General features: G+C 38.4%; 1 protein-coding gene across 1 annotated transcript in view; it reads right to left on the bottom strand.

The window, feature by feature from the left end:
- Positions 1–5,552: 5,552 nt before the first annotated feature.
- Positions 5,553–12,475, bottom strand: part of RUFY3 (RUN and FYVE domain containing 3) — a 121,960-nt gene continuing 115,037 nt past the window's right edge. The window contains 4 exon segments of the mRNA XM_037829934.1: positions 5,553–6,972; positions 8,766–8,834; positions 10,002–10,029; positions 12,014–12,078. Coding sequence (XP_037685862.1) covers positions 6,829–6,972; positions 8,766–8,834; positions 10,002–10,029; positions 12,014–12,078 — 306 coding nt within the window. The 3' untranslated portion in view covers positions 5,553–6,828.

Here is a 12,475-nt window from a genome sequence, read left to right as displayed (position 1 = left end):
TCATATCCCTGAGGTCCATTTCGATTTTTTCAATTTTTTTCCCCATTCTTTCTTTTATGCTTTCATTTTCCATTCTGTCATCTTCTAGGTCACTGATTCGTTGTTCAACTTCCTCTAGTCTTGTACTATGAGTGTCCAGAATCTTTTTAATTTGGTCAACAGTTTCTTTAATTTCCATAAGATCATCCATTTTTTTATTTAGTCTTGCAATGTCTTCTTTATGCTCTTCTAGGGTCTTCTTGATTTCCTTTATCTCCCGTACTATGGTCTCATTGTTCATCTTTAGTTCTTTGAGTAGCTGCTCTAGGTTCTGTGTCTCTTCTGGTCTTTTGATTTGGGTGCTTGGGCTTGGGTTATCCATATCGTCTGGTTTTTTCATATGCTTTATAATTTTCTGTTGTTTTTGGCCTCGTGGCATTTGCTGAACTTGATAGGGTTGTTTTAGGATTTGTAGACCAATTGAAGTCCTTATCTCTAATTTATCAGATCTACAGCTTCGTGGAGTACACTTTCTCTAACTAACCAGCAGGTGGCGTCCACGAGCCACCTGTTCCCCACAAGCCAGTTCTCCCCTGCTTAGCCTTTTTGGTGAGTGGGGGAGTGAGTCTTGTGGGGTCCAATTGGTGTACCAAGCTTGCGTGTGTAGTTGGTGTTGCCTGCCCTGTATATGGGGCGTGTTTCTGGGCAGTCAGGGAGGGGGGGGTGGCTCTAACAATCAAATCTCCCTGGTGATCCTAGAGTTTTAAAGCTGCTGCAATAGTCTAATCCTTCAGTTCAGTCCTGCCACAGTTTGTCTCTGCCACTGACCCACAAGTCCTTGGTATTGGCGTATGGCTCCTGAGACTTGCAAGTGGGCCCCTCTTCCAGGCCGTGCACCCTGGGTCCTCTGTTGAGGGATGACTGTGCTATGTCACAGGTGAGTGCCGTCCCCCTAGGGCAGTTCTGGGCTGCTGGGCTGTGTAGGGAGGCTCCCAGTCTGCTGAAATGATGGCTGAATGGGGCTTTGTTAATTCACACTGCTCTACCTTCCCAACTCTGGTTGCAGCTGAAGTTGCAGGGAAGGCTAATGTCCACGCCCAGTTTTGTGGTGTGTGCCTGTTATTTGAAGCACTTCCGTCACACTGGGTTGTCTGGGGCAGCTGTGGGCTATGGGGCTGGCGATGGGCAGGAGTGTTTCCTGTCCACCAGGATGATGGCTGTGAGCGGACACCCCCCTTTTCTTGGGAAGTTGTGGTGTTTAGTGAATTTTCTCAGCCACTGGATTATTGCGTTTTGTCTCAGATCTCTCCTAGTTCTGCTCTTGACTTGACCTGCCCAAACAGTAAGTCTTTGAAGCTTTCTGTATTGGCTTCTTAGAGTAATTGTTTTAGAAAAAGAAAAAAGGATTAAAAAAAAAAAAGGAAAAAAAAGGGGCCCTCCTCAGAGATCTAATGGGTTATTGAAATGCTAAGAGACAAAGCAACCAGGGCCATTAAGGAAAGGTCCACAGGGCAGAGAGATCAGCTTTTCTTCGGGATTTGCATATGCGCCTCAGGGCCCTTCCCCTTTCTATGTTCACCAGAACTCCAAAAATCCTCTGCTTTTATTTTGGAGTTTTTCGTGTTGTTTTTTTTCTATGCCTGTCTCCTCTCTGCTGGGCTGGCTGCTCTCAGATTCTCTGGTGTCTGGTCTCAGTCTATCTATGGTTGGATTTTGGATCAGTAGAATGAGTTTCCGATAAGGGCTGCCACTGCACTTCTCCCTTCTCCTTCCTGGAGCTGACAGCCCCTCCTCCCACGGGACTGAGCCTGGCAGGGAGGGGCGCGAGTCCCCTGGCCGCAAAAACTTACAGATTTCGCTGATCTCAGCAGTTCCACGTTTTCATGAGTGTTGTATGAAGTATGCCCAAAGTCAGATTGCTCTGTGGTGTCCAGTCCACGCAGTTCCTGGCTTTCTACCTACTTTCCTGGAGGAGTAACTAAAACATACAGCTCACCAGTCTGCCATCTTGCCCCGCCTCCTCTCATTGTGGTTTTAACACAATGAATTGGTTCTGTTTTTAAACTAACCACGTTTATTGTGGTTTTAATTTGCATTTTCCTGACCATCACTTTTTCATATGCTTATTGACCATTTTACCTGCATGAAATCTTCGTTTCTTATTTCTCTTAATTAATAGGTTTCTTTCTCCATTTCTTTTTCCTTGTTTGTTGATGAAATCCAGTTAACCTGAATTGCTTACCACATCTGAATTTGGCTGATTGCCTCAGTGATACTGCTTATTGGCCACTTTTACCTTGGATTTGGGCTTCCTAATTAATTTGTAGGGGGCCTTTATTCGTGCAGCTAAATACTTTCCTCTCAGCAGTTTGTCTTTTTACTTTATCATGGAAGCAGTTATTTTTGTGTCTGAATTCTTAAATCTCTTCTTTACTAGCTTTTGGGGTTTTGTGCCAGGATTAAGGTATCCAGCGAAATGACTCTGAAAGTACCTAGAGACAAGGCATTTAGGTGTGCAGCCATGGTGGACTAGAATATGGATGGACCCCGTCAGTAATTCCTTTAATGTAAAAAAGATCAAGAGACATTGAAGCTTTTCAGATGATCCATAGACTAAATTTGAAACCTATGGGTGAAATGTCAGAAAAATATTCAAAGATTTCTGATCCCAAACCATACCTGTTTCTAACAGAAATAGAGAAAAGGCTCTCAATGTTTCTGCCACTTGACAGTGACAGTTGGAACTAAAGATAATGAACTAAAAAGAGACTAGTTACTGAGAATTTCTGGTAGGATGGCTGTGACTCCATCTATTGCTTGCCCCTCAAGAAAACAAATGGGGATATTACAGGACTAACTTTTAATATGCTCTAATTTTCAAGAATAAATTATTCATGATACACATTGTAATTGAGTATGAATAATACTGTGCCAGAAAGTAGCATTCCAAAACGGTAAGATAATACTGCTTCCTGGAGACTTGTATACCTCCCCCACCTTACCTGCCCATTGGTGGCCTTTACTGTGTTTAATTTCTGACTTAGGAATTTGGCATCCTCAGCAATACAACTTCTCATTGGTTCTATTTTTAAACTAATTTTGCATTTCAAGATAACATTCTGTCTTTGAATAAAGTTTTGTCTTTTATTCTAGGTGTACAAATTGGCTGTCAGATATTTGGTTTCTGATTTGGTAGATGGACATGGTTATATAATTTTTTATACAAAAATAATTTTAACAACATAAACTGTCCTCAGGAATGTTGAGAATAAAATAGAAGACTTCAATAGTTGACAGTACCCAAGCCAGCAAATGTCTAAGAATCAATAAGATTTGACATGGGAGAACATTTGGAGATAGAGTAGTTTCATTTATTTGAAAGAAGTCTTAACTGTATATCAAAATGGGCTTTTTACTATTTGTCTGAAATATAATTCTTTAAAAAGGGCCTACATTTTCTGTTGAGCAAAACTGAAATGAGGTTGTGATGGACAGTGGCCCGGAGAGCTATTTCAAAATCAGGTCATACTTGGAGTCTTTTCACAGAATGGTTAAATTTCCTTTAAGAGCTTCACCATACATTTTTATAATTTGCCTGTAAATAATGAATAACCCAAGGACCTCATAGCATCTACTTATTAACCCTGGAAAATCCTCAGATTTTATTTGGAAATGAAGTCAAACTGCATTTAGGAAGTTTACTCAGGTTCTATTAAGTTAGACCTATAGTTTTGTGTTTGAAAGCCCAATTTTTGTATTTACATTTTTATTTTAGAATAGTTTGACTTTGAGAAAATTAAAAATACTACAGAGTTCCTGTATACACCTTACACAGTTTCCCTATTGTTGACATCTTAAGTTACTACATACATTTGTGACAACTAAGGAACTAACGTTGGCACGGTACTATTAAGTTCCACACTTCTTCCAGATTCTATTAGATTCCCACCTGTGCCAGTTTGAATGTATTGTGTCCCCCAAATGCCATTATCTTTGATGTAGTCTTGTGGGGCAGACGTTTTGGTGCTGATTAGATTTGCTTGGAATGTGCCCCACCCAGCTGTGGGTTATGACTCTGAGGAGATATTCCCATGGAGGCATGGCCCCACCCATTCAGGGTGGGCCTTGGTCAGTGGAGCCATATAAATGAGCTGACTCAAAAAGAAGGAACTCAGAGTGCAGCTGTGAGTGACGTTTTGAAGAGGAGCAAGCCTGCTAGAGAGGAACATCCTGGGAGAAAGCCATTTTGAAACCAGAACTTTGGAGCAGACGCCAGCCACGTGCCTTCCCAGCTAACAGGTTTTCCAGATGCTATTGGCCATCCTCCAGTGAAGCATTAGCAAACTAGACCACCACCTAATGTCCTTTTTGTTTCAAGATCCCAAATTACATTTAGTTGTGATGTTTCCTTAACCTCAGATGTTATTTTTGATGACCTTAATTTCTCAGGCCACCTTTGTTTTTGATGAACTTGAACGTTTTAAGGAGTTTTTCTCATGGTTAAACTGGGATGCATTTTGGGGAGGAAGACCACAAAGGTGACGTGTCATTCTAACATATGAAATTTACATGCTACAACATGATGATGTGAACTTGCATCACCTGGCCAAGATGGTATCAGATTTCTCTACTGTAAAGTTATCCCCCCCTCCTTCCATTTCCATATTTTACTCTTTGGAAGCAAGTTACTAACCATAGGCTGTGCTTAAGAGATGGGGAGTTACGCGCCATCTTTTCTGATGGAACAATAGCCACATAAATTATTTAGAATTCTGTATGGGAGTCTCTTCTCCATTTAGTGAGCATATCACTATGCACTCACAGATATTTTATTTTATACTTCGGGTTATAATCCTATGCTACATTATTTTGTTGCTCAAATTGTTCCAGCTTTGACCATTGGGAGCTCTTGTGTACCTTTGAATACACCCCCATCCTTTCGTTTTCAGAGCACTTCTTTAGTTTCTGGCACAACATGCCCCAGACCTAGAATCCCGTTTCTCCAAGAAGCCCTGGCTCCTTTTCTTGGAGAATGGTATTAGAATCCAAGATCTGGGCCTTAGGTGTACCTATTTCTGCTGGGCTGTCACTGCTTCCAGGCCCTCTTGATGGACAGAGCTTTATTATTTGTATGAACCCAAATACATATTTATAGTTTCTGTATATATGGAAGGCACAATTTTTAAGATAGGCATAATAAGCCAAGGTATTCCTGACTTGGTCCTCTTGCTTTTGTGGACAGCTGCACTAATAACCACAGATCCTTGGTTGGGGCTTTGTTTAAAAAAACAAACACAGAAACGGATAAGTAGCTTATGTGCAATTCTAAATAAAATCTTGAGTGACTACCCATCCCTCTTTATGTTCCATGTTACACAGCTGTCTCTTTAATTTAATTAAAAACTTTATTATAAAATAAATTCCTGCTTTAGGATAATTCTCATTATGTCCATTTTTGTTCCCCACATTATTTGTAGCAGATAGAACAGTGCAGGCACATATATAGGTGGTCAAAAAATAAGGAGTAAAAGCACAAAATAATCTTTAAAAGGGAAAAAAAAGAATCAACAAACTAGGCCAGAATTATTGGATTTTATTTGTCCCTAATACTCTTAAACCTCAGTTTCACCAAGTAACAGGTCAGAAGTAAAAACTATTATCCAGGCTGTAAATCCTTTCATGAGACAGACTTTATCAAACACTGAGGTTCCAGGCTGTTTCCACCCCAGAGTTCTAAACCAGTCACAGAACTGTATCTTCTTAGGCCTTAATTGAATAAAAAAATCTGGATACATGTAACACAATCAAAATAGTGTATTCCATCCCTTTCCTTCCGTTCTTTAATGCACTCCTTTCCCCCAAGGGTTTGTTACTAGGTATTGCCCTTTCCAAGAAACCTGTCTACCAGCAGCTCCATTCCTTGGCTCATAACAAGAAGAAACAATTCTGAGATAATTCTCAGTCATGGATAAATTAATTTTACTCTACACCTGACCTAGCTTTGCTTTCATCAGTACTTCCTATTTGAAGAAGTCAAACCTAACTTTAAAACTCCTTACAATTTCTGTTATTACTTGGGAAGAGGGGGGACAGGGGAAGAAAGTTGGCTTGTTTTGTGGTTGGAGGTTCTGAGAAGAGCAGATATTTACTTTTGAAAAATTAAGGGGAAAAATCAGATATTCCTTACTCTGATAAGAAAATCATTTGTAGGCCAATACCAGAAACCTGGTTCGAACATAAAATAATATTGTTTTAAGTACATTCAGAATTTATATTACTCTAATTTCTCTTTTCCCTGAGTTTGGGTTCACAGTTTGGTAGAAATAACTTAAAGAGGTAGTTAGAAGGAGTAAAGAGGAAACAATGCTTATGTCTAGCAGCACCTGGGAAAACAACATAATGTCTGCCATTTTGATCTCAGTTAACATTTATCTTCCCCTCCGTGAATGTGAACATGTAATAGAGGGAGATGATCATTTTCCTTTTTAATCTGATCTGCTTGGGCATTCTCTCCTGTTAATCTGCCCCCATATTATTACCACTATTCATAAAAATGAGTAATAGCCCTTACAAAGATACGCTATACAAGAAACCCTTCAGAGCGGGGTATTTTGATTTAGAAGAGAAATGCTCAACTGAGTAACTTTTATTCATACAGTCATTAGGGAAAAAGCAAAATTTCCAGCACCACCAACCACTGCCTTTTCTCCCTGGATCTGATGTATTTAAATAATTTCTGTCAACTGTTTAGTTGATTCTAAGGACTGGGCTCTTATGGGATCCTGATATCTAACACAGGTGGAGACTGGCACTGTATAAAAGTTTTGGTCCAGTTCTTGTCCTCTTGTCTTATGATGGGCTGGTGGAATATTGCTTCATCAGATGCTCGTGACATGGATTGCAGACTTGCTCAGGCTTGATACTTGAAGGAAGAGGCAGTTCATTTGTTGAACAAGCATTACAGAAGGTTCCTCTGCAGTTCTTACACACATTCTACAAGAAGAATAAGAGGTTAGGATGGGGAATAGAAGAGGAGCAAGGGACAAAGATGCCTGGAATATAAAGGGCCTTCTGGTAAATGCTCAATGCCTAATCAAGTATTGACTGAATGTCTGCTATGTGTCAGATGGTATCTGGCCAAACAGTACCAGTCTACAAAGAAGCTTACAGTTTAGTTTTTAGTTTTGAATGAAGAGAAGCAGTGTCACAGAGTTCAAAAGAACAGATAATACAGAATACATTTCATGCTTCTGTTTCCTATATTCACTTTTAGATTGGGCTACTTCTAAAATTAGGTTGCAGGTACCTAAGCACACTCCAAATAAAACAGGCAGTGACCTAGTAGTGAAGTGGATGGACAGCCTAGGTTTAAAAAAAAATGCTGAATATGAGCTCAAAGTATAATTCCTAGTACATTGATGTGCTTAATGCTTTCCTGTGATGCTCAATTAGCACATCTTTTGGAATATCAGTGCAGCAGGAGCAGAGTTTCCAGTATTTCATTTTGGGGAAATGACTATTACACATTTTGAATCTTTAGTGACCAAAAGCTGGAAGAGCATATGAGTCACCATGGCAGGGTCACAGACGGGGCTGTGATGAGTAGTGCATACACAATTCTAAGGGACCCTATAAAAAAAGACCCTGAAGAATAATTTTCCCTGTGAAATACTACTTTCATCACAAGCAATTCATCTTCCAGAGGGTGCAGTGGAAGTAGGGGGTCACTTTTATTTGAAGGCCCAGGAGGAATCTTCCTTTAACATACTGAACTTAGTCTGCATGGCTTCAAAGGGAAAAGCCAGAATTAGATGATAGGTTTCTTCTAATTTGGAACATATTTCTGAAATTATAGCTTCTGATTCTATAGAGGTAGTTTACCAGCTATCTGATAATTTAAGAGTAGGTCATCTTGTAGTTTTGTTTGTTAAAATTCAGCAAGATCACAAATGGTGCTAGTGTGTTGTAATCCAGAACTGGGACATTTTTCCTGTTTCTCTTTCCAGGACTTGTTTCTTATACTCATTTGTCCATAATATTTCTATAGATATAGTATATTTGTTCATGATAGTACTATGTACTAGGCACCATACTAGATGCTGGAAGATACTACTGTGAGCAAGATACAATTTTAGCTGTCAAAGGAACAACTTCTTTCTGTTGCTTCCTTTCCTCTGCCTACTTTAGGATAACAGACCAGGAGGAGCTCAGGCAGGACTTCAGAATCCATGGGGAAAACAAGTGGTCTCCTAGGGAGAGTTCATTTTCTTTCAAAGGCTGTTTCCCCAAATAATTGAAAGAATTCCCCTCCCCAAATCCTATCTTATCTGTTCTAAGCAGGATGGAATACAGAAGTGTGGACTTTGGAGCCAAAGTCAGGTTGGAATCCAAAAGCCAAAGCCATTTACTATGTGTAATATGTACATAACATCTCTGAGCTCAAGGTTCTTTGTCAATAAAATGATGACACAAAAGACATAAGTTTCACAAGAACAAGGACTTGGTCTACTTTGTTCAGTTACTTTTTCTGTAGCACATGGAATAGCACCTGCCACACAGTTGGCACTCATAAATATATTTATTTTTATGTGGGTATGACTTAACTACAACTGAAGAAGAACAGAATAGGCACACAACAAATGCTTGCTTTCTTTGCTTTTCTCCCCATTCTCTGCACTGTGAGGAGTCATGGAATACAATGGTGAAGTCCCTGTTACTTCTTGTAAGGGGTTAGTTCTATAATGGCCATCTCAATGAATAATCTGTTCAGTTCTCACTGTAGTTACCTTGGTTATGTTGCCATCTTCTTGGCAGAGCTGACACACCTGTGGCTTTTCAGCAAACAGCGGCTGATCCTAAACCACAGTTAGCCAGTTAGTTACTCTTAGCCCCAGAAACATGACTACTTTCAGGGTATGCATTTTTTTAGTTACAAAATTAATATAACCACACTAAAGAGTGTCTGAAAACTAAAAGTGACTTGTAGTCCCACCACCTTAATACAATTCTGATAATCGTATCATTATCCTTCCAGTTCTTTTAATTTTTAAAATAAAGAAAAATGTGATTTATAAAAAGAAAATTCAAGCATATAAAGTGAAAAGTTTAAAAAATAAAAAAATGTAAATCTACCCCATCCCTCTTGTCTCACTCTACCATGGAGAATGGAAAGTACTAGGCTTCATTTTACATCTTAATTAGTAAATTACAGGGGTGATTCAGATCTAGTAGCATTTATCATCTTACAGAGTTGTCAAATATTACTCTATTTGTAAAGGGCTTTACAGTTATTTCTTCTTACTTATTTCTAAGTGATCAAGAAGTATTTTTTTCTCTCCATTTTCTATGTGGGGAAACTAAGGCAAAGGGAGATAAAGGGAGCTCTTCTAGGTCCCACAGTATATCAGAGATTATCTAAAATAAGATTACATGATTTTTCTGTAAATCTACAACTTTTTTGTAAACCTACAACTTCTCTAATTAAAAAAAATAATAATTAAAAAAACCCATTATGCTAAATGTTGTGCTAAGTGAAAGAAATCAGACACAAAGTACTACATATTATGTAATTCCATTTATGTAAAATGTAAATATAAATCTATAGGGACAGAAATACAGTAGTGGTTATGTAGGGATGGGGAGGATAGAGGGATTGAGTGGTGACAGCTGAGGGGTATGGGGTTTTTCTTTTTGGAGTAATGAAAATGTTCTAAAATTGGTGACGAATGCACAACTCTGTGAATATACCAAAAGCTGCTGATTGTACACTTTGGATGGACTGTATGGTATGTGAATATATATCAATAAAGTTGCTTTAAAAAATGACAAGAAATGAGAACTGCTGTTTACTTAGCAAATTGCTCAAAGCTGTGCTACCTCCTGTGAGAGCTTTGGGCATATACATGTTTAGGACATTGTTCAAAGGATGGTACACACAAAGACTTGTAAGTTAGTCATCTACTCCCCATGCTGGCTAGGCATGTAATTTATACAAGATGTTGTAGGACAGGAGGCTTAGTTACCTGTTCATCTGTAGGGTGAGACCGCAGCCTACAATGGAGAATTAAGAATAGTAACAAACAGCAACTCACTATATTTCCATTTGTATCATCTCAATTAAAAGTAACAATCACTTTGTCAAAAAAGTCATACCATGGCTTTTTTATGTTCCCGGGAGCAGCATAATTATTATTATAGACCTCCAGGGAGAGGAAATTTTGGCATTAAATCTATTATTAGAATCTGACCCTTAACCTACATTACGATTACTGTTTAAAAATAGATTTGGAGTTATATTTTACTTTCACTTTTTACTACCAAGAAAATAGTTACCACGTAATGTTTCTCAATATGTAAAATTCCAACAGCCAATGCAATACATTTTAATAAGCTTTTTTAAATCTATCTGGTAGTAAGGAAATCTGTCCATTATCATATGTCATGTGTTATTCTCTTTTCCCAAATATACTTAAAATGTGAATTTTAGCAAATTGAATCAAGAAAAGGGAAATAAATGATATTAGCACATGACAACCTATTCAAATTGAAATATTTCTTGAAGAGGCTAAGCCAAGCTAACCCTGATTTTCCCAACTTGGAAGAGACCCTAAATGAGAGTAGAAGCAGGCCCACTTTCAGTTCTGGGGAACATGCAGCACAGATATATAAGGGTTCCTATTTTCTTCCATGTGACAAACACCATGGGATGACCAGGCTCTCACATGTTTCCTGGACCATGATCCCAGGAAGCCCAGGATAGGCCCTGGAAACATCTATTCTGTAGTGCAGATACAAAGAGCTAAAAATCAGAAGACATGGTAAACTTTTCAGGTCACCCAGCCTCTCTATGCTCCTCAGTTTCCTCATTGGTAAAGTAGGGATAGATGATTATACTTCTGTAAGAAGAATTAAATTTGTAAGGAGAAAATGAATATGCAGTGCATTTTCAAAGCTGTAGAGCACAATACAAATATAAGACAGTACTGTCTTCTTACATCTCAGGGCCTAAATCAGAACCTGGCATTTAATAAACACTTCTGATAATTTGTAAATGACTTTATTTTGGTCTGACCCTAGGAGGCAACTGAAAGTCCAAGTCAATTTTACAGCCTTTCTAGTAACCTTCCATGTGCCCATGTAGATCTGTAACATTAGATGGATATGGCTTAAGGTATCCCAGGCTCAGACCATACTCTGTGAGAGCAAAATTAATGACTTTGGAAATCATTCTGGCCTTGGAGGCGAGGAGGATATGTTTGGTCTAAGTACCTGTGTAATCATCCTACATGTTGGACCATGTGATCTCTTCTCCAGCAGCTACTTTTCCTCCAACTGACAAACTACCTGATTTTTAAGGGATCAAAAGCCTTGACAGGGAGAAGTGCCAAAAATACATATTGTTCAGTTCCCTTAAAACCCCTCTATTGCATCTTTCCTCATCACTAGCCTTTTTTTTTAAATGCAGCAGCACTAAATAATATTTTGTTACATTTCTACCTCCTAAAATAACTGTCAAAAGTCAGCTTCCATAAAAACGGATTCTATGCTCTTCATAGGATCAGATGAAGAATTCAAAAAAGGAACCAAGTTAAATCAGGGTCCTTAACAGGAGATAAGGGAAATAGGAAGATTGATTTGAAACACAGTAGCTTTTCACTTAGCATATTGGTGGAAACAAGTCATACTCAAGTACATTAAGAACTTAAGAAATGCTATGACTTGTACTTGGGACACTAGTCCAGTGAAGATTATTAATCTTTCAAGTAATAATTTGAATTTGGGGGTAAGTCAGGGGAAGAATCAGAGGTCAGACTGATTACCCTTCTTTCTTCTGAAATGGACCAATGGGTTTGGTTTAATATATGTTATCTGGTTTATGATTTATTCACTTCCCCTTAGAATTGTTTTTCTGGCACTTTAATATCACAAGTTAATAGTTGGTCTGGATGAAGGCCAACCATATCAAAAGGTCTCTCTTTTCCACCATCCCCAAATAATATTATGACTAATTATTTAGCCCTTGATTAACAAATACCTGCAGCTTTCTTCAAAGGGTGTTTTTAGCTTAACATTTTCCTCTTGAATTTTGTACTTCTCAACCTGCCAAAAAAAAAAAAAAAGCTCAATTTATTAATTATTCATGAAGCTCAACGATAATGTGGCAAACATGTTCTTCTTGATGGCCCTGGCTTGGGTATAAAGCTATGCAGCTTTTTTTAAATTAGGGAAAGGATCCACCTTTCAAGGATGTTTCCCTATTCTCTGCTCCAAGTAGTTTCTTAAGAAACTATTTTGATAGTCTGCAACATACGATTTTCAGAGTAGATATTTTCTTTAATTCCTTAGATTCCAATAAAATTACTTATAAAGTGGACTCAGGTATCTGTTACTCCTTAGGAGAAATACACCTTTTTTTTTTTTTTTTCCTGGATGAGCTCTGGAAAACTGGTAAAAACAGCCTGGCCAAGACACATCCAACAGATGGTGTAATCCTATT

Source organism: Choloepus didactylus, chromosome 3, assembly GCF_015220235.1.
Source record: "Choloepus didactylus isolate mChoDid1 chromosome 3, mChoDid1.pri, whole genome shotgun sequence".
NCBI lineage: Eukaryota > Metazoa > Chordata > Mammalia > Pilosa > Megalonychidae > Choloepus > Choloepus didactylus.
The sequence above is the reverse complement of the archived record's forward strand: the minus strand, read 5'-3'. Positions and strand labels throughout refer to the sequence as shown.